At 52.7% G+C, this 20,712-nt stretch overlaps 1 protein-coding gene across 1 annotated transcript; it reads right to left on the minus strand.

Annotated features, from left to right (window-relative positions):
* Nucleotides 1-103: 103 nt before the first annotated feature.
* LOC100907666 (probable ATP-dependent RNA helicase DDX10) lies at nucleotides 104-18,848 on the minus strand. The gene is made up of 12 exons (XM_003743789.2): nucleotides 18,792-18,848; nucleotides 9,301-9,553; nucleotides 8,797-9,143; nucleotides 3,432-3,612; nucleotides 3,231-3,291; nucleotides 2,967-3,117; nucleotides 2,674-2,812; nucleotides 2,462-2,582; nucleotides 1,786-2,332; nucleotides 1,594-1,713; nucleotides 1,199-1,460; nucleotides 104-1,087 (listed from the first exon to the last, which is right to left on the minus strand). The coding sequence occupies exons 2-12, from the start codon at nucleotides 9,517-9,519 to the stop codon at nucleotides 104-106; spliced, it is 3,132 nt and encodes a 1,043-aa protein (XP_003743837.2). The 5' UTR covers nucleotides 9,520-9,553; nucleotides 18,792-18,848.
* Between the last annotated feature and the right edge of the window lie 1,864 nt (nucleotides 18,849-20,712).

A 20,712-nucleotide genomic window follows, 5' to 3' on the forward strand; every position in this document is an offset into this window, starting at 1 on the left:
CGCTCATGAATTCCGGCGTCCTTTTTGTCAAACGCACAAGAAAAATCCCAAGTGGGAGCAAACATTCTTTATTTACAATTCAGACAAGGACATCCTACTGGAATCAGGACTGGAGTAATTTCAACGCCAGTTCCTCGTCGCCTGCCAGACTTAGCCCGGTATCGAGTTCCTCCACTCCGCTGATCTTCCTCTTTTTCAAACCGAATTTACCGCGAACCTTCATCGGCTTCCTCGGTACGTGTCTCTGAGGGATCTCATCTTCGACGTCGCTCCGCGAATCCGACGATGCCTTGTCGCTCAAATCACACTCTCCCCCGCTCTCACTGTCGTGATAAAGTTCGCCTCCGGTATCCCCATCACCGTCCTCACTATCATCCTCGTTCGGAAATTCTCTCTTGAGAGTCGTACGGTCCTCCCAATCAGACTCGCTATTATTTCCCTCATTGTCGAATCCACGCTCTTCATCGCTTCCCCCTCGACCAGCTTCGCCACGCTCATCGATTCGGGAATCGCCATCGCCGACATCCAGCACAGCATCCCCACCGAGCGTCGCAGCTCTCCGCTGAGCTTTGGCTTTCAGCCTATCTTCCCTGTGCTTGGCCTTTACTTTCTCGCGATAGATTTGTTTATCGATTCGATCCTGCTCTTTCATCAGCTTTTTACTCAATTCGATGTTGATACCGCCTTTCTCCTCGGCATTTGCTTGAGTCTTCCCAAGACCCGCGTCGCCTTCATCAAAGGCTTCTCCTTCCTCATCGAACACGACCTTCTTGTTCGGTACAATATGTTTCTTCCTGAGGATCTTCTTGGCAGCTTGAACTTTTGTGAGGACTTTGTCGCTGGCTTTCGAGTTGTCCTGAGTCTTCAGCGCTGACTCACTCGTCGCGGCTCTTTCCCCGTCGGATTCCTCACCGCCACTGATTTCGTCACCGTCCAGGAGGAGTTTACCCTTGGTGAAAATCTCCTCATCACTCTCCAGGCCGTCGTCGAAAGAGAACTTCTCAATCGTCTTCGAAAGTTGGACCGGAGGCGGATTTTGAGCGGTCTCCCGCTCTGGTCCATCGTCTCCGATACTTGCTTCATTTTCCTGAGGGAGGCATAATTGGATATTAAACCTGAAGCTGAGGAAATGGAAATCCCTTCGGAGAAAAGGAACCAGGAGAGGGTCATTTCTTCGGTCGGGGACTAGCGGGCTCACCTTGACGATCGATGCTTTCTTCCCTTTGGACGCTCTGTGTTTGTCGAGGAAGCGTACCCGGGGGGTCACAATGAGACCGAGACTCCGAGCGTAGAGGTCGAGATCGAGTTTATCGATCCGGAAAACTTGCTTATCCTTCTGCATGAAGATGTACTTCAAATATCCAACAAAACAACGCTGAGCAGAAGCCTTCAATTCTACATCTCGAGCGCACATGGCCTCGATTTTCCTCTGGACATCGTAGAAACGCCGGGGGTTCACGCTGAAATATCGCATGAAATGTACATTTAGATATGACCAAACGATTGGAATCTCATCGGAGCAAGCTTGTCGAGATCAGATATATCATGTGGAAATCTGAAATTCATCTCAGAGCTTCAGGAAAAGAAACGCACTCAATCTTCTCGATGGGGACAGACTTCTTCTCGAGCTGCTGAACCATAGATTCTTCTTCCGTGGGGAGCAGGACTAAGAGCGCCTTCCCGGAGTTCCCGAAACGGGCCGTGCGACCGACGCTGTAAAATAACGGTTCAAGAGGAAATTGCTCCAGGCTCCGCGGTATGACATGGATTCCCGAATCGACCTACCGGTGGATATACGTGTCCGTATCTTCGGGACAATCGAGCTGCACGACCCAATCTACTCTGGGGAAATCGAGACCTCTGGCCGCCAAATCGGTCGCTAGGAGAATCGCTGACTGCTTGCTGCAGAATGTGTCATATATAGCCATCCGTCTCGGCTGCGACATGTTGCCGTGGAGGTGCAGCACGGTCGTACCCGGTCGCATCCTCCGCATGATGGTATTGATGAACTGAACTTGCTTGCAGCACGACATGAAGACGATGATCTTCTTGCTCTTGTGATTTTTGAGGAACGACCACAGCAAACTCAATTTGTCGTGGAGCTCGCACACCAAGTAGTCCTGGTGCAGGTCTTCAGGAGTCGCTTTCGCTGATTTCTCATGGACCGATATATACGACGGATCTTTCAGTGAGAGCCGAGCGAGGTCCTTCACAGATTTAGTCTGGGTCGCCGAAAAGAGCAAAGTTTGGCGATCCGATGGCAGATTCTCCAGAATTGCGTTCATGTCTCTTTGGAAGCCCATGTCGAGAATCCTGTCCGCTTCGTCGAGTACTGTCCAAGAAGAACGGTAAATCACGCGAATATATGAATGAGATGAGAATAACCAAAGATGAGAATATATTACGGAATCAAGACGTCCTCATTGTTTCGGGTTTTCTCAAGATTCTTTGTTGTCCTCACCAAGAATTTTGAGATTGGTAGGGTCCATCAGTGGATTCTGATCCATGTGCTGAAGGAGTCGTCCTGGTGTGCATATGATTATGTTACAGCCTTGAAGTCGTTTCCGCTCGAATCCCACTTCCTACAAGGAAGATAACCGCAATGGCAGAACCTCGATCCGGGCATCGATGGATGAGAAACATTTCCATGGGTCGAGGGCCGTTACGACTCACCGTCCCACCGATTATGAGACCGGCGGAGAAATCATGTCTGATTCCAACTTTCTTGAGCACTTCGAAAATTTGATACGCGAGCTCTCTGGTGGGTGTGATGACTAGCGCTCCCAGACCGTCGAGTCGAGTCCACATTTCCCTGCGGGGGATCGAGATCGATGAGTGGAATTTGCGATGGATAGCGCCACAGGATACGCTCCGGTATTTCCAATCACAGGAGATGGAATGTGCGAATTTCGGATTGGGCATTCTATGTGGCTGAATGTATTCGACAATAAAGGGGGAGCTCTTACCGAAACAAAATTTCCAGTATAGGCACAACGAAAGCCAGAGTTTTCCCGGAGCCTGTCTTCGCTGCTCCGAGAATATCGCCGCCTCTGAGAGCGAGACCTAGGGTCTCCTTCTGGATGCGCGTAGGTTTCACGAAACCTCCCCTATCGAGACCTGATAGAATCAAAATTATCTATAGGAGCCCCCTTGATGCAATCGGCGAAATGGGATGATATACGACAATGGATTCTCGCATGGTTCACACTACGTAAGTCTCTGGAGCTTACCAGCCTTCGTCTTCACGGAAAGAGGCGCCTCCTTGAACGTGTCCCACTTCCCGAAATCGAACTGCCAAAAAGATTGGGACTATAGTAAAAGGACCACGAGATCCACTGCCTCTCCCATGATCTCCCGACTCCAATGGCCACCGTTGCTCCGAGCGAAATCATGAAGATCTCCGAAATCATGGAGTTTCAGAGTTAACTCACCGTATCATAGAGCTTTTTCAACTGTTCGATTTCTCGTCGTTCGTTGTCGCCGGATGGCACCTTCTTGGCGAAGGCTTTTCCTTTCTCTTTCGGAAACCTCGTTTGCTTGCGACGGCCGTCATTATGCTTCCGGCCGTGTCCTTTGCTTGCAGGAACATCCTCTTTGTTCTCAGCCATGCCACTGGATTCACGGATGAAGTCTGAGGTCCCGGGCCGTTCGATTTGTGGTAGATCTGCCCGCACGTGCTCGTGTTTTGGCGGTTCCTTAGCCGCCAAGCAAATTATGGGAGCTCACGGAGCATCGGGAAGCTGCTGAAACCGTCTCTAATGAGTGCGTTCCATACATTCATGACACGAAATCGACTGCTCTCCATATTCGAAACAAGTTCTGACCTGGAGCCGACTCCGCTCGAATCGGACGGGTACCTTTCGGGCAAGGTCCGGCCGCTAATTTAGCGGAACTCGTGCGCTCTCCGGAGAACAAGCTGTCTGAGAGTTGCCATATGACAACGACGGAGAGAACTCGGCGCGAGTAATCGTCCGGAGAGTTGGATCAATTGCTTGGAGTGCTTCCTCGCGGCTCAGTACTCGGTCTGCTCGAGCCAGGAGCTCCGGTGACAAAATCGACCCCTGAACGGGATTCCATGATCAAGTCGCCTTCGAAAGCCTACACTCCGCAAGAGAGTCCTCGCGCGGATATCTGTGCTCAATAATGACACTGGTGCAGCGACGGTGACCATCCGAGATTCCCCCGCCGCTGATGCGGTCATGATCTCCGGCTCCCGTGGTGCTCTCTGGAAACTATCGCAAGCCTACTCCACGGTGGAACTTCTCAATGCAACCATGACGAAACGTCTCGTTGTGGGGAAGGTCTCCGCAGGTAAGCTCCTGTATACTCCAAACTTCAACCGCTATCTTCCGTCCGCGTTACTAGTAATGAGACTGGCATGGACTGACTCACGAATTTCGTTGTGTTTATTGCTTATGCAGTGGAAGCTGTCTGTTAAGACCAACGTCCAAGAGGACCATATGCGGTACACATGAGTAGGTAATCAGACCACACATTGAAGGGACTTGATTCGTTCCCATGTTAGACGACCTGCCCCATGGGACCCCCCATGGGTTTTCGGACCGCTTTACGGTGAACCGCGGCTTTTCCCACTGGACAGGTTCCACTGTATGCCCATCGGGGTGTCGGGTCCCCTACTGTCCCCGCTAGAGAGACCGTCCCTCCGAGTACGGAATTTCGAGAAAAAACTGCGTGCGAAACGCTCTTCCTCGGTTTGTGCTCCACGCAAAAATCGATTTCCGAGAGCTTTCAAATGTGCGATTCGCCATTTAGGCTACCTCGCTTTCAACAACTCCTGGAGGGCACTGTGGTCTATGTGCAGAACAAACCGTTGACCTTCCAAGTACTATCGGAGATGATATACTGTTTTCTACACCGTGAGAATTTATTTCTCGGACGAAGAGTTATTCTTCTCTGCCTCATGGAATGCGTAGGATTTTCACCCGATCCCGTCGTCCTTCGGATCATCGGACTTCTGAGTCAACGCAGAGCCGGTTCCGAGATCCGAGGCGTCCGTCGTAAGAATGAGGGACTTCGTAAGATCCGGCAGAACCAGGACTGGCTCTTGGGCAATCCGAGCCTTCAGCTCCTCGAGTGTATTCTGACGTTCGCATCCTCTCTAAGTAAACTCCGTAAACGGTCGGACTTTCGTCGAGAAATCACGGATGAAGCCTCTCTCTAAAATGTCCACACAAGCCCGAGAATGCCTTGCATCCTCCTGTTTCCGCAATGATTCCGCCCTTGGTCTACGATTCTGCCACAAGACTCAAACAATGCTCCCTGAAGCTATCAACTTCGGGCTCCGGAACCTCCTCGGAATCCTCAAACTTGGATATTTCTTCATCTACCGCTTGAGCCGACCTCGGTCCCTGTCGGTCTATATCATTCCTCCGACTGCGCCAGTAATGCGGCTGGCATGGCCTGATCCACGAGCTTCGTTGTGTTTATTGCTCATATACCCATTGGGGTCTCGGCTTCCTCACTTTATACCTTGCAATTATCCTCTCCAGATGCGCCCAGTGTGCTCCTAGCTAGGTCGGTGCTGCTGAGCCACGGAGTTCTGGCAGTGCCAACGGATACAGTATATGGGGTCGCGGGTCTAGCCCAGAGCGTTCGCGCCGTACGTAGACTGTACTCTATCAAGGGAAGGGACCCCTTGAAACCAGTGGCTATATGTGTGGGTCGAATCGCAGACATCCATAAATGGGCGGAGGTAAGTCTCATCAACATTCATCCGAATCCGGATCTTGCTTCGAATAGGCTCTATCCGCCATCTCGGAGTTCATTGACAGCCTATCGTTCTGCAGGTCACTGTGTCGGGGAATTTGCTCGAATGCCTTCTGCCGGGTGCCGTGACATTGATATTCAAAAGAAGCGCACAGCTCAATCCTGAACTGAACCCGGACACCGATCTTGTGGCGATTCGTGTCCCGAATTCCGCCTATATCCGGTAAGATACCGCACTTTTGAAGTCAGAGTCTCCGGCCCAAATGAGATCTCAATTCTTCGATGGCTCTCCGGCCAAATCTGATCTTCTCCCGCAGCGCTCTATGCCAGTCCGTCGACGCACCTCTTGCTTTGACTTCTGCGAACGTTTCATCCGAGCGGTCCACGCTGAAGGTAGATGAGTTCAGAGACTTGTGGCCCTCGCTGGACCTCGTATTGGATGGAGGAACTCTCTGTCAGGGTTCTGAGGAGCGACAGCGGCAAGGATCGACCATCATCGACCTCAGCGAGCCTGGGACGTTCAACGTCGTGCGCAATGGATGGTGAGATTCGAGATCGATTCGCTACGACTAAACCTTCTTCCCCCGTCTTTTCCATCGAAGCCCCGAGTTGTTCTACGGGGTCCGGTTTGAGGATGAACTTTCACCTCTACGTTCTTTCCAGCTGTCTAGAATCTACGATGGCAACTCTTCTGAAGTCTGGACTGCGCCTCAAGGACCTATGACAGCGAACGAGGTCGAAATCTCTCTATCCGACCAGTCGAGCCTCGTGAGAGACCACTGAATATCCCCCTCTCAGAGGTCTCGCCGTTCCTGGAGCTTCCTCAGAACGTATCAATCGACAGCCGATGATCAATCCCACGGGCTCCGTAATATGTTTTCTCTGTTGCGAATTCAGTTACTTTATTGATGTTCTTCTGTGCTTCGCGGCTCACGGACCGAAGGAGACCCACTTGTTGAGCCCAGGATATGGCAGAAATGGTGTACAAAGAGTAAAATAAAGTACTTTATACTTCACTCTCGAATATCCCGCGATCGCTGGAAAACTGCGGCGGGGGCTCTGCGTCCACGGACGCAGAGTCAAAAACCCCTCTCTGTGTCTGAACGGATGCCGCAAGCATGCGGGGCCTAATTCTTCGGCGTACCGTACCCTGCCAGTCGTGTCCGGAGCCCACTCTCCCGCCTTGAGTTTTTCGGAGACGTGACGCAATTTTTGAAACACTTCCGGGGCCTGATCTAAGACTCTCGATACGATGGATCCCTCTTTTCCTAAGCTGAAGATCTCTATGCCAGCAAGGTGGAAAGGAGTAGAAGATATTGATCCAGAGAGCCCCATTGAATTCCCCAGCTGCCTTGCCTTGGTTTCTCCCAAAAATCACGGCTCCCTCTCTCCAACCACCAACCACGTCCGGGTCCGGAGCCCCCGGTCTGGAAGCGCTATAGCGACAGAAATTTTTTCGGAGAACTCTCCAGGAACACGGATAGACGGAACAACAGAGTGAGTCCAGGCAGGTAATGCCGAAAAAATACCTGCATCAGAAGCGATCAAGATGGATCCGCGATCGGATGGACTTCTCCTCTAGTGCTGAAATGCGGCTGTCGCTCCCCTCAATTTCTACAGAAAGTATCGGCTCCGGAAACGGCTTGGGAATGGCTTAATAGACTGGTTTCAAATCTTCCTCTCTCCTTTTTATTTAGAAGTCCGCTGCTCTCCGCTGTTGTGAACTTTACAGTTTGCCTTCTTACTCCCTCTCACACAGTACAAATGTTTCCAACGGTGTCCGTCCTGTGGATGGAGTTGCCAACGATGCACTCGCTCGATCCATGTCCATCTGATCGCTCAGCCAAAGTGAATGATGAGAGACACGCACTTTCCGAAGGGAGTAATAAGTTCCAGTCGCTTTTGAGTATACATTGAATCATTCGTATGGGAATTTGAAGAGCTGCGGAGAGACAGACGGTCGTCGTCGGCGAACATAACAATTAAAAAAAAACTCGAGATTTAATTGTTCAGATCATCACCACGAACAACCAGCTCAATATGCGACTCGCGTGACCGCATGTCCGGCGCGTCGACGAAGCGGCAAGAGAGAAATATTGTTCTGGAGGAGTTGGGGCAACGAAAAAATTCACAAGCGATGCTCCTCACGAAAGATCTCCGATGCTACCACGATGTCGTCGGTTCTTCGCTCGACAGCCGGCTCCGCCTTTTTTAGAATGAAATGGTTCTAGTGTGGTCATTTTCCATCATACTCATCTTCATATTGTTATTTTATCGTAATTATCCTTATAATTATCATAATTATTATTAATATCTCCATCCATCGCCGTTGTTTCCTCCGCCTTCATCAATTATAAGATCTCTTGTAATCTGAATTCATGTTCAACAGTAGCATGCATGATTTCCCGGAACCCGATACTTGAGCTTGGCAAGAATACTCGGTGAAGTTTTGACTGTGATCTTTGTTATTTTTCGTACTTTCTTCAATAAATTATTACCAGTTGAAGATGAAATTTGGAATGTTGGATAAAATTTATATTTCTTTCCGAAGGTGTTCTTTCCACAAGATTTTCGCGAGAAATTGCGAGTTTCGTCGACAAAAATCGAAGAGAAGGCTAATGTAGGATGATTCGTAGGGTAAGCCCGATGACTCCGCGACAAGAGCAGCAAGCAAAGAAAATAAGACCCCGACGGAGTCTCAATAATGAGGTCAAAGCTTATTTACATACGGGTGACACATATTCTTGTCAATATGTGTTCAATATATTGAATTTGAAATGAACACTGTAGCATCATTATTATCTTCATCGCCATCAGCATGGTTTCCATGTTCATCATCATTTTTGCTGGAGGCGAACAAATTAAGAGGGAATTACACAAAAAATTTCCAGAAATTCATGCACGCTACTGTTTTCCAGCTCAACAGCAGCGACTGGCTGTTGCTGTTTGCATCGATGCTTTTTGCATGTTGTTGTTGTTGTGGATGTTTGTTGCTGGTGTGGATGTTTGTTGTTGTTGGTAGGCTTTTCGGTTGGTTGGTTGTTTGCTTGGCTGGTTGAATAGATCTACTCCTTGGTTTCAGCTTCCGTCTTTTGCTGTTCGGGCGCTGGTGTGGCATCTTCCGTCTTCTTGTCATCATCCTTCTTTTCGGCGGATTCGGAGGCGGCGGGCGCGTCTTCCTTCTTTTCGCCCTCTTGTTTAGCAGCATCTCCCTCTTCCTTGACTGCGGCAGCGTCCTCCTCTTTGACGCCGTCGGTTTTCTTGCCCTTCTTCTTTTCGGCGAACGAGAGAATTTTCTTGAGCTTGTTCAGCGAGAAACGCTTGCTCTTCTTTTTGGCGGCCTTCTCCTCCTTCGCGTCACCCTTGTCGTCGCTCGCTTCATCCTCCTTCTTCTCGGACGTCGATGCCTCGGCCTCCTGTGGAGCAAGGTTTCACCCTTGAGAAAAAGTTCCCAGACTCTCCGCCAATATGAGTTTCCCGAGTCTTGCATTGATTTCAAGAGCTCCAATAGTTCGCTGTAGAATTATGTCGATGAGAGTATGACTCGCTAAATGAATGTACACGAGTACTCACGGCGCCGTCTTCCTTTACATCTGACTTTTCAGCGATGTCTCCATTCGTTTTCTCCGCCGGAGCAGCCGCGGCAGCCTCCTTTCCAACCTTGCCATTGGCTTCTTCGATCTTCAGAGCGCCAACTTTGCCCTCGACCGTAGCGGCGGGCTTGCCTCCGCTCTCCGCCACTTCGGGCTTAGCCCCATTAGCCTGGGCGACCTCGACGTTCTCGTGAGTCATCTCGATTTAAATTGTGATTTCGTACAGCTGACTTCTGGAAAGAGAGGAGACAGATTTTTTAGCATCGATATCCGTCGCAAGGGAATCTGCTCAGCTAACGGTTCGCGTCTCGTACCTACTGTGGACTCCTCTTCCCGCCCCCCGCTCACCAGCCTCCTCCACTGTAGACCAGAGGCGCTCAACAGTCACCGTTGAGAGAAATAGTCGATGACGCTGCCGTTCGAAAACTTCTGCGTCGCAGCACTCCCGACTGTTATTCCGAAAAGGGCAAAATTTTCAATGATCACCTTGGTTTCCTCTGGAGAGTTTTCACTCACAACAGTTTATATTACTCACAACGGTTGGCTCCCCACTAGTAGAAGCCGCATTCAAATCGGGAAATGCCGCCGAAGCCATCAGGCAAGATGGCGGGAGGTTCGAGCCCCGCCAAAATTCGAATGCACGCAGCAATCATTCGGAGCAAAGAATCGATTCTCTCGAGCTTCTCCGCATTCCTTGGATGTCTCCAGTATATCTGTCATGCCCTACTCGCTCTGTTGGTCCGAGAGTTTTCTCAATAGATAGTCGTCCAAGATTTACATCGGGATTCATCGCTGCTATCCGCAAGCCTCGGAATCGTCAAGACCCAAGACGGAGAATTCGTTCCGGACGTTCGCGCTTCCGGAAAACTACCCCCTCCCGTCGACGGCGCCAAGTTGGGAGGAGCACCTAAGCGCTTGGTCAAGGGAAAAACTCGGAGTCAACGGTTCTACGCGGCTTGCATCCGCCATCAAGATCGCGAATGGTCTCCTGATCGCAGCGCGTGCGTCCGAGAATCACTCTGTATCGCTTCATTTCTATGGAATACCACAGATTGCCAAATCTATAAGATAATGGTGATAATCCCCACGCCGCAATATTCGCTTCTGCGTCGAACGCTTGCAGTCACCAGAGCCCTCTGGTTGAAACGGGAAGAATGAATCATTCGACCCCCTCAACCCAGCCTAACACTCGTTTTTTCGGCGATCTGATCTTTGAGATATCTTAGATGTGCATCGCCGAAAACCACGAGATTCGAGCAACATGGATCCGATCACTCCCCTACCGCAAAGCCGTGGAGTTTCTTCGTGTACACCACATTCAAACCTAATAAGTTCAATGAGCCGAGCATTGCGACGAGAAGGATCCCTCAATCAACACCAGTCGAAGGGGAACATTGGCTTGCTCGATGGGGTCGCTGCTCATTCTTCATTTCCCCTCCTCCCCGCGCCTTCTCGTTGGCCTTGCTCGAGCTAACTACTCTGATGGGTCTTTGACTTAGGAGGGACGATTGGCTAGCCAGAGAGCGCTGCCTCTGGCATCGGCCGAACGACCGCGAGACCAACGAATCACTCTCAAAAATGAGTGTTTATGCGCCGGACGTTCAGGCAGATAGAACAGCTCTGAACAACGGTCACTGAGTCGGTTTCATGGAGCGCAAAATCCGGAGCGGATGAGACATTGGACTCGGCCCAGTCATTCACTCAGTCCGCCTGCCGATCGAGGAAAGCGACATTCTCTGGAATGCGAACGTTCCCGAATTCCATCGAATCTACTCGTGATCGCCTAACATGAACGAACGAGCCAACTTTACATGCTTGATCCTCCGCTCTCCATACTCTCGGCCAAGCAGGCAGGCAGTCAGTCAGTCACTTAGTCAAGCGGTCGAGTCACAGACTTACGAACTAGCCGACTGGGCGGGCAAACCAATCAGAGAGTCCCTCAGCCTCGCCTGGCTGGCGGCTAAGATCAGCCACTCCGAAAGTTCATCAGGGAGCCGAGTAACGACCAATATTAGGCTTAATCTCTTGTACAATGCTCCGACTTGACCGAGAGGCTGCTCGACAATCTCTCCCCGCGACAGCAACCCTTGAGACGCTTGAATCAGACCTTCATTGTGGGCCATTGTGATCAGTTCAAGTACGAATGATAAAGTGTTATCTAAATTCTGGATGGTGGCCCTCTAGTTCCTGGCTTATCCCCTCCTCAGGGAAGAGACGCGACATTCGCAACCGTCGCGCGCAGCATCGATCTGTGGTCATGGATCGCTGCCCTGTGACAGAACAGATAAGAACACTGTCGCACTCAGAATAAGTTCTCTCTCGAAAAGGATCCCTTCAAAGTCAACGCGATTCCGTACTAGTCCTATGACTTCTCCGGGGTTTCTCAAGGCGGAATGCCTCTGTATCCCCCTGTTTACATATTCATAGTGGAGCACGCCTCTGACCGCACGAGCCTACATTCCTCCTCATCTCAACCTCATCTACAATAGCGAGGCACTGCTACAATCCACTGCTGGTGATTGGATGCCGATATTCTGCTAGAGGGAAGATACCGTCGGAGCGAAATCGCTCCGGAAAAAATCTGAGCGGGCCGTGATGTCGGATCGACGGCATTTCCTAAGACGATGGGAGGTTTGGTGGTGGTCCCAGGTTGGGGCAAGCGCCGAAATAATTGATACGGCAGTTTTCAAGCCGATGTACATCCCAAGGATCCTGTGCGGCCAGCTAGGATCAGACGAGCTTCCTCGAGGTTGACGCATGAGCGCAATATCCAACCGATGAAGTTCGCGCTACAGATCTTAGAAATTGGAGCGCCTTCGAATCCCACGCCTTTCGGAGGAATAGAGCGATAGCTCTGGAGTTCCGAGTGCGGGTGAGAATCGGAGAGCGATTGAAATCACTGTCGCTGAGAATGCCGAGTCTTGAGTCTCGATGCTCAGAGCTCTCTAGTTGCGCACAAATGAATCTTCGGAACTCGGAAGCAGAACCTATTCACTTACACAAAACACTCGAAGTCGGGGAGGCTGAACACTCAGAGCGCTGCACAACCACCACACACGCACTTGATGAAGCAAATGATTCGTCAGGACTGTACTCGGTTTCGAACGATACGCGTTCCTATAGGGCCGCACTTCTCGACGTGGAGAGTGAGCTCCCAAAAGTGAGAGAGAGAGAGACCGACTCAAAGATAGAGCAAGAGAGAGAGGGGGCAAGTGACGTTTACTTGTCCAAGTGAGTCACCTCGTTCTCCGGAATCTCCCGCTGTAGTCTAGATGAACGGAGTCATGCCCGTTCCTTTTAAAGCCCAGCAGACGAGCGTTCGTACATCTTTCTATCAATCTTTCAGTCCGTCTGTCCGATCGACTCTCCGACCGACCATCTATTCGGTCGCTTGTTCGCCCGTCAATGCACTCTTCCACTCACTCAGTCAGTCAGTTAAGAAATCAATCTATCGGTGATTTCCTCTTCTCGCTAATTTCTTTTCAGATGCTTTCCTCTGAACAGCTTCTCATTCTCACTGACGAATTCTACGGCGGAAGCGTTCGCCCGGGACGAGCGTCATCCCGATCCAGCGATGATCGCGAAGCGTAGATTGGATGCTATCGGGAACAAAGATGACCCGGCTCCGAATGTACGTTTTCTGAACAAAGATCGTGAGTTGTTGTTCCTTCTGATTTGGGTTTGCCTGCTCGATTGGCAACGGCTTCTGAAAGGAGGAGTGGTCGGACGCTTCCCGCCGTCTCGTCTCGGTCTCGGCTGCTTCGAGCACTTGACCTCTTGAGTGTTCCCTGTGGACAATCGCCTCGGACGAATCAAACTCAGCGATCATCGAGCGGCTATTATATATCGGTCGTATCGGGTTTCTTCCTCTGAGTTCGAAGAAACGACGGCGCAGAATTCGAATATTGAAAACGTCCACATATCGTACGCTGTCACGCCCGAAAGCGTTCGGATCGGGCTGATGCGTGCTTCCAGTTCGATCTTTCTCTCTGGCCTCCGCCGCTCGAAGTCTCTCCCACTGATTCTCGAAGATAAAAGTCGAGCCGTGCAGCCCATGAATCAACTCAAACACATCCTGAAATCCGAGGAGCCTCGAAAAATAAACAGAGATACCACACACACACAAAATGATGTGAGCGAGAGAGCTTCGATTAGCATTGAGAGGATTCAGAGATCCAAGTAGTGGCAACGACGGCCGTCGAATTATCCTCGAAGCTTCGTTGTTTAGCTTTCCTCTCAGGCTCAAGTCTTGTATTTTGTTTTCCCCACGTGTTCGAATTTCGTTCCGAGGAAAACTTATAATCTTTCTGCTCTTCACGGCGAGTCTCGAAGAAAAACTCTCGAACATCCTCGAGCGAAAATATTGACAGCTCCTACATCTGAGTCAGTCGATCCCCGGACAGTGATATGAACAACTTTATCTAGCGGGAAGAATTCGGAACAGGGAGAGTTGACGCCGACTGTCAGCTGAGCGGAGCGTCGAGGAATTTAGTGCGGTAAGGGAAGAGAGAATGGAAGTCAACGGAACTCTTGTCCGGGAATGATCTTCTTCGATGTTTGTCCTTGACAATTCTGAACGAAGAGTCATCGTTTAGCGGAGTGTGGGAGCGTTTCGCTCGACGTCGCCAAGGGACCAACCAGTGAGTTATCACTTGGAAGTTCGAACGCTCGAGATTCAAGTGAAAACGCAGCGAAGTGCGACTTCGTCACGAGTTCGAAATTCGCCGACTAATTTGTGTTCAGCGTCAACCATAGAATTACGCTAGACGCGCGTTCGGATCTCTTGCTTAAAATCTCCTTCGAGAGCTTAAAAAAGACAAACTGCAGCGAATTCCTCGGCGGGATAGCTGCGGGGCTGTCACTCAGCGAGCGAGTCAGTCAGTCAGCCAGACAGTCAGATCGTCGACAGTCGTTTCACTTGAGGCGCCTCCAATGTCGCCAATCTCCTTCCAAGTTCCGTCAAGACCTTGCTGAACTCATCGCGATGATTCTCGCTCTTCGCGGGGAGATTTATACCGAGAGAGGAACGAGAGGATTGAGCGAGCATTAAAGCCCAAGAGCTTCCCCATTCCCCTCCTCGTTGACTTTTCAGGAACGGATATTCACCGAAAGGTAGTCAGGCAGAAGCGGAGTTTCGAGCGCTGACGGATTTTCAGGGAAACTTGCGAAAGCGGCGCTCACGGCGAGCGAAGTCTCCACTCCGACTCCCTTGGCCCTCCCAGCGATTGGATCCGCTTTCCGAGAGGATCTACGACATGCCTATCGCACCAGAGCAATCGTTGGAGACAAAAACAAACGGAGCGCTCGCAAAGGATTTCGCTCGTATTTCGATCGTCTTGTTCGAGGCTTCGCTCGTATAATGGACCGTTAGCTATCCAGCGAGCCGTGCAGCTCGCAGACCGGTCGGTCAACCACGGCAATGTTTACCAACGCATGCTCGGAGAGTCTGCATATCGTCACTCAGACAAGCCGCGATAAACACTATACGCTCACTCACGCACTCATACAAACTCCGCCAACGAGAACCAGAAGAGCACACACTGACCAAGAAAAAAAACACAGCTCGAGAAGCCTGGAAGATGCGGCGAAAGATTAGCCGGAATGCCGCACAAACATCGCTCCCGATCAATGATGTCCGCGAATTGTGCTCCCGCTCCTGCTTCCGCGGGCGTGCTCGGGAACGGCGAGCCCGGTCGCGAACAATCTCAGAGGCGATGGGTGCGCTTTGAGCGTTTCATCCAACAAGTGACGAGTTCGTTTATTCCCAAAACTCATTCGCCTGATGAGCTTCAGTGTTTCGGAATGAACCATATGTGAGTTCGGCTTTCGGAATTCGCTTGAAGCGAAGAGGGAATCGCGCTCGACTGTGCGCTACCGCGGTCGCCTACCAGCTGTCGTACCGACATGCTCATGATGATCGTCATGATGTCGATAATAATGTTGATGATGGTGCCGCCGACAACCTCGATCACAATGTGGAGTTTTGTCGGGCAACAATCGGCAACAAACGTCGACCCAACGGCGGCACCAAAGGCAGCGGCAGCGAAAACCACAACCCTCTGATAAAAGTATCCGACAGCGTCAGCCGGGCCCTCTCCCTCCACAATGAGCGACAGCCTTTCGGAGCTAACGGTACCGAAGACCTCTGAGCAGAGCCGAGCGAGCGATGAAGTTTGCCTAAATGACTTTTCGCTCCGTTCGTTCTTTTCTCCGTCCATTGCTCGAACTGTTGCGCTACATGAATTCATTAGACTCATTCTGCTCGCGGATCTCTCGCAGCCCCCATTCCCAACGAGAGTCTCCGACCATCATCAGTTGTTGGAGAAGCACATGAACACGTGGCACTTCTGGTCATCGCCTACTCTGACCGCGCGCCCGCTTTCCCGCCCGTTTGTCGATCCAGCAACGAGCCGGCCGAGCGAGCGAGCGACCCAGCGAGCCTGTCTGTCCGTCTGTCTGTCAGCAAGCTACCCAGCCGGGAAACCCCAGCCTGTTGGTGTAGTATGCATGCATCATGCCGCCGCTGCTGCTGCTTGCCTGGGTCTCCATCGAGACCGGCAGCCGCGGACGCAGCCCTCGTTCGAGCGAGCGAAGCAGCGATTGAACGCTACCCACGCGATGAGTCACCCATAGCACTAGGCTTATTTCTCTTCCTCGCAGGCAGACTCGATCGCTGGCTGGCTCGCTCGCTCGCTCCATGAAGTCCCAGCACCAATGTTGAACGCCGGCTGCCTCGGCAACTGGCCGCCGCTACGACAAGCGACGCTGTTGTACTCGGCAACTCTCGTTGGATCGCTGACTCTGGACCGAGTCGCCTGGTCACCGCTGTCGACCAGACCAAGCGCCGCCGCCGCCGCCACCGCTGTTGTTGTTGTGAGCTGGGGGATGCATGCCCGATGCAAGCATGTTGAGTGGGAGGCCCAGAACACGAGAGGCCTGCTAGAAACAGATACTGTCCGGACGACGACGACGATGAGACACGAGATCAGTCCAATGAGGCTTGAGTCTGCGGTGTCTGACTACCAGACAGTTCTTAGACGACGACGACGACGGCAGCGGCGGCGGCCGGAGAGAACATCTAGTTCATGAGAAAGATGTTGTAGCGTGTCGCGACTGACGCCGATAGAGTCACTCTTCGTTACCGTCCGCTCTATCCCAATGATCTCGAATCCCGGTCTCCGAGACCATGAGAAACAATGCGGTGGAAAATAAATTCTTCTCCAACGAGCGGCCCAGCCGCCATCGACCCCGGGGGCGGCGCGCTCACTCAATCTCTGGTCCCGTCGGTCACGAGATGCAGCACTGATAGCGGCCGCGGAATCTCGTGAGACGTCGAGCTCACACTCGAGATTTCGACGCGAAAAACGTGTCGGGCGAACCAACGACGGCTCCTCCACGACTAATCGTTCCAACGACCACGACGACAGGCTAATTCTAATGAATCTCCGTCGCTGGATACGGAGTCCGCATTTTCCGTACGAACCAGCTGCGTGGAGCCGACAGATCGGGAGGCACGCTCGGGGCGGACGGGCCGGCCGGCCGGCGAGTCCCTCCGCTCGCCGGCTCGCTCTCGGGACTCCCTCGCGCCCCTGAAGCTCCTCTTCAGAGTCTGCGATCCCCACGAGCGAGTTAATGCGCCAACCAACGCTCGAGCCGAGAGAGCTCCCTTTCGCTCCAAGGCGTGGCCCTCGCGAGGAAAATGGAGCCGACAATCCCTTTGAATGAAATTTCAACCCCCTCTCCCCCCCTGCCGAAAGACCGCTTCTGGTGGCTCGGTTGCCACCGTCGCGAAACTTCGAACAACGATGAGTAGTTAGACAAAGAACGAACCCTTGTCCGTCACCGGGGGCTTCCGTGAGAGATCCGCCGTCAATTACACGAACCAGCCCGAAATAGCCCCGAGCATTGGGTGCGGTGAAGTTCGGGCTCGGCCCAGGCGGACTTCACAGACATCGCACTCGACCGTCAGTCGGCGAGGCATGGCACTGCTGTGCCCTGATCACGCATGTCATGGAGGAGCTCCTCGGACTTCGTACGGAAAGACGAAATTCCGAATTGAACAAGCGGAGTGGAGTGTGTTGTCGCCCGACTACCGCCAGCAACATCGCCACGCGCTTTTAGTGTACGGGTAGAATGGCGCCAAAGAATAGAGTTGCCTGTTGGATCGGGCGCTGCCGCAGGAAATTCGATTGGAAGTAAGAGGGAAGTCGAAGAAAAGAGCCAGAGGAAAAGCCAATGAGTGATCGAGCTGCTTTCAACGGCTTTCCAGATCAGACAGATCGGAGATTGACGGTTCGAAGGCGTACCGCGGCTTCCACCAACACAGCCGTCTCTCGACGAGTCAGAACGGCGCGGCGGCAGCGTGACAAGGACCTCCGAGAGTCGGGAGGGAAATTCCGGAAAAAATCACCGATAGCCCACGTATACGGAAACGTGGACTCCAATCCGGGGAACGTTAGGATTCTCCGTATGCGCTAGCCCTAAATTCGATGAAATGTCAGAGGGCGTTGCCTCATGCCGTGGGGTTGCGGTGCAAGTTTCGCAATTGTTGCGATGAATTGCAGACCGGTAGACGTCCGACGCGACCACGACGCGTTAGATCCGATCGTATTCGTAGATCGAGCGAAAGCGTCAAAGATGCCACCTACGCCTCATTGTTCCGGCGATCGTACCGCATTGCGCAACCCCTTTGGGGCGTCTCCCGCTTTGCATGGTCTCTCACTCACAGTGTTGATTTTTTTTTCACCTCGCAAGCAATCGCAAAGTTCCTTAATTTCGAGCGATAGCAATGGTTTCGCTCACGCCACCGGAGAGTTCAAATTAAAAGAGCTTGCCCTGTTATCCGAAGCGGGCTGGCAGCGGGCGAGCCGGCAGACAGGCGCCGGCGACACTTGAAGTTTGATCCGAGGTGGTTACGCCCTCGCCGGTTTTTACACCTCCGTTACCACACCCGGCCGAATCCCGTCCGAGTGAGTCTTCGACCCGGCGAGCTTCTGGCGCCATCGAGTAGAGCTCGCGGGATCGCTCGCGAACTCTCCATGGAGCGAGTCCCCACAAACTTCAGGCTTCGGGTCTGCGATGGTCGAAGACTCCCGAGCGAAGCCTCGTTCGGGCGCCTAGCTCCAACGCTCGCTCGCCGTGTTTCACTGAAAAGGCGTCGAAAAGCGCGCGGTTTCGACAGCGAGCGTTGTTGTCGACTGCGAAAGTAGGCATGTGGGCGCAGATACGAGCTGACATCGCTCGAGCATCGCTTCAGAGGAGATAGCGTCACACTGTCGAAGCCGGTATCCTCGGCTTCGGCTGAGCGCATCTGTCGAGAGTTGTTCGCAAACTCTCGACGAAGTCGCGAATTGAACGTTTTCACGGCGGTACCGGTGCGACGGACAACTGCCGATCCCGATCGCGCAGTCGTCCACCTTGACCGCGGCGATCGTCGGCGACAGTTTGTAAGCTTAGCGTACTCGAACTCACCGGTGGTTCCTGAATCACGTCGAACACACTCGACAGACGCCTGACGATGAAATGGCTGCTTGTTCAAATGGGCGCGGTGCCGACCTCCGCTCGCGCATGCTCCATTCGTAGGGGGCGCTCAGCGCGCTGGTTCGTTGATTCAGTTCGCTTGTCACTCGACCCATTGTATATTCGACCGGGCGGCTGTATTCACCACCCGGAGCAGACCATGAACTCGGGGCTCGACGAGAAAGTTGACTCGGGCCGGGCGTTGGGAGCGCGCAACGAAACTCCGTATTAGCCCGACCCATGTCACCGGAATTCCGGGCTCGAGCATGCCGGGACGCTCAAGCGTTTCGCAGAGCAACAAGTTTCGCTCAATAAGAACCTGTGAGCCAAAGAGCGAGCCACTGGGATGAGGGAGGGTACAAGGTATCGAGGATAACACAAGAGATCCTTAGGATGAACTCCAAGAGGTCTCCTCCGATCTCCTCTCCGGACGACGAAGAAGAGCCAGATGATGGAGACGGTGTTTGCGTCGTGGAGCTCGATACGCGCGCGCCCCGGCATATGCCGTTTAGCGGCTGGAGCAAGCGAGCCCACCAACCAACCGAATGGATCATGGGAGATAATCCCCTGTTTCATTGCGTCACGCGTCCCCTCCCCCTTGCGGGTGCCGGTGCGCCGCCGTTCCTTTGTATGCGTATGCGTCGGGCGGGCTCGCTAGACAGCGCTATCGGGTCCGCACTATGGAGTCTGTTCCGTCCCAGGAGAAAGAAGGACGTTGACCCCTAGCCCGGAATTCCCATCTGCAAGAGCTCTTGGGTGGGGCTTGCCCACCGCCCGTCTCCGCTTGCCGGTTCGGCCGTCTGCCTGAGTACGTTGTTGTGCATCCATAGAGACAACAATGGTCATCAAACTCTTTCCGTTTTCTCATTGGGATTCGATGGGCGCACTCTGCGCGACCATTACCCCACTTTCGTAGCCAGGGGCACGCTGACCAGTCCAACGGAACAGGGCGGGTCTCCTCCGAGGAATCTCGAGGACTCCGATCGGGAGTGCGAATCCGGCTCGGAACGCTCGGAAGCAGATGCAACGTGTCCGAAATCGCTCCTCGGGCCGAACGATGTAGGTTGTACGGAAAAGGAGAAGCTGTTGCTAACTGTTCCCGCAACGGCAGCTACTCGGCTCCGATTGGTTGAGTAAACAAAGGCGTGTGCCGTCAAGGGTAGAACAACTCGTGGTGGTGGTGGTTGTCGTCGTCGTACGTCGGCTTCCCCGATCGGTCGCCGGGAAACAAGAGATCACCGATAGGGCCTCTCTCTTCGAGTGGCACGGAGTAAATCTTGGTTAAACAAACGAACAGGCAGCGGCCACGCCGGCCAGGCCGGCCGGCCATCGAAACGGCCGGCGCGCCCCGACCCCTCGAGATAAGTTACACACAGTGAGGCAATCTCTTGTAGGATTGCTCATTGCTCCGTTACGTCATTTGGTTTCGCGGCCGAACGTGAGTCTGTTTGTCCGATCCACTTTCTCAGCGGCCTGTCAAGCACGCAGTCTATATGTCAGCGATCGGTGGAAGCAGACTCCGAATCCGAATAACTGGTAACAGCGTCAGTATTTAGCTGACTGACTGAGTGGGGCTCTCCACAGCAGCAGAGCGGAGGAAACGAACACCACACCGACACAGCTTTCGCAGAGGATTTGAGACAAGCAAACACCGGAACTCGCAAATCATTTCGGAAACGGAAGTCGCTCGGGTCGATGTTTGAGTTCGGAACTCTCAGAACTCGTCTCGAACTCTCGATCGAACTCTATAGGGAGTGGGAATATTTCCGGATCGGTACAGTGGTCCACCGATCCGCTTTAGCTCACGTTCGAAACCAACTCTCGTCCTCCGTATCGAGGAAGGTGAGCAGGGAGTCGGCCGCCTACGAGATCG

The sequence above is a fragment of the Galendromus occidentalis genome, unplaced genomic scaffold, assembly GCF_000255335.2.
Source record: "Galendromus occidentalis unplaced genomic scaffold, Mocc_1.1 scf7180000077451, whole genome shotgun sequence".
NCBI classification, from domain to species: Eukaryota; Metazoa; Arthropoda; class Arachnida; order Mesostigmata; family Phytoseiidae; genus Galendromus; species Galendromus occidentalis.

Coding starts and splice junctions, on each gene's coding strand:
- LOC100907666 (XM_003743789.2), bottom strand. CDS start 9,519: ATGACTCACGAGAACGTCGAGGTCGCCCAGGCTAATGGGGCTAAGCCC. Junction 9,144..9,300: donor ATGTAAAGGAAGACGGCGCC/GTGAGTACTCGT, acceptor CTTGCTCCACAG/GAGGCCGAGGCATCGACGTC. Junction 3,292..3,431: donor TGAAAAAGCTCTATGATACG/GTGAGTTAACTC, acceptor TCTTTTTGGCAG/TTCGATTTCGGGAAGTGGGA.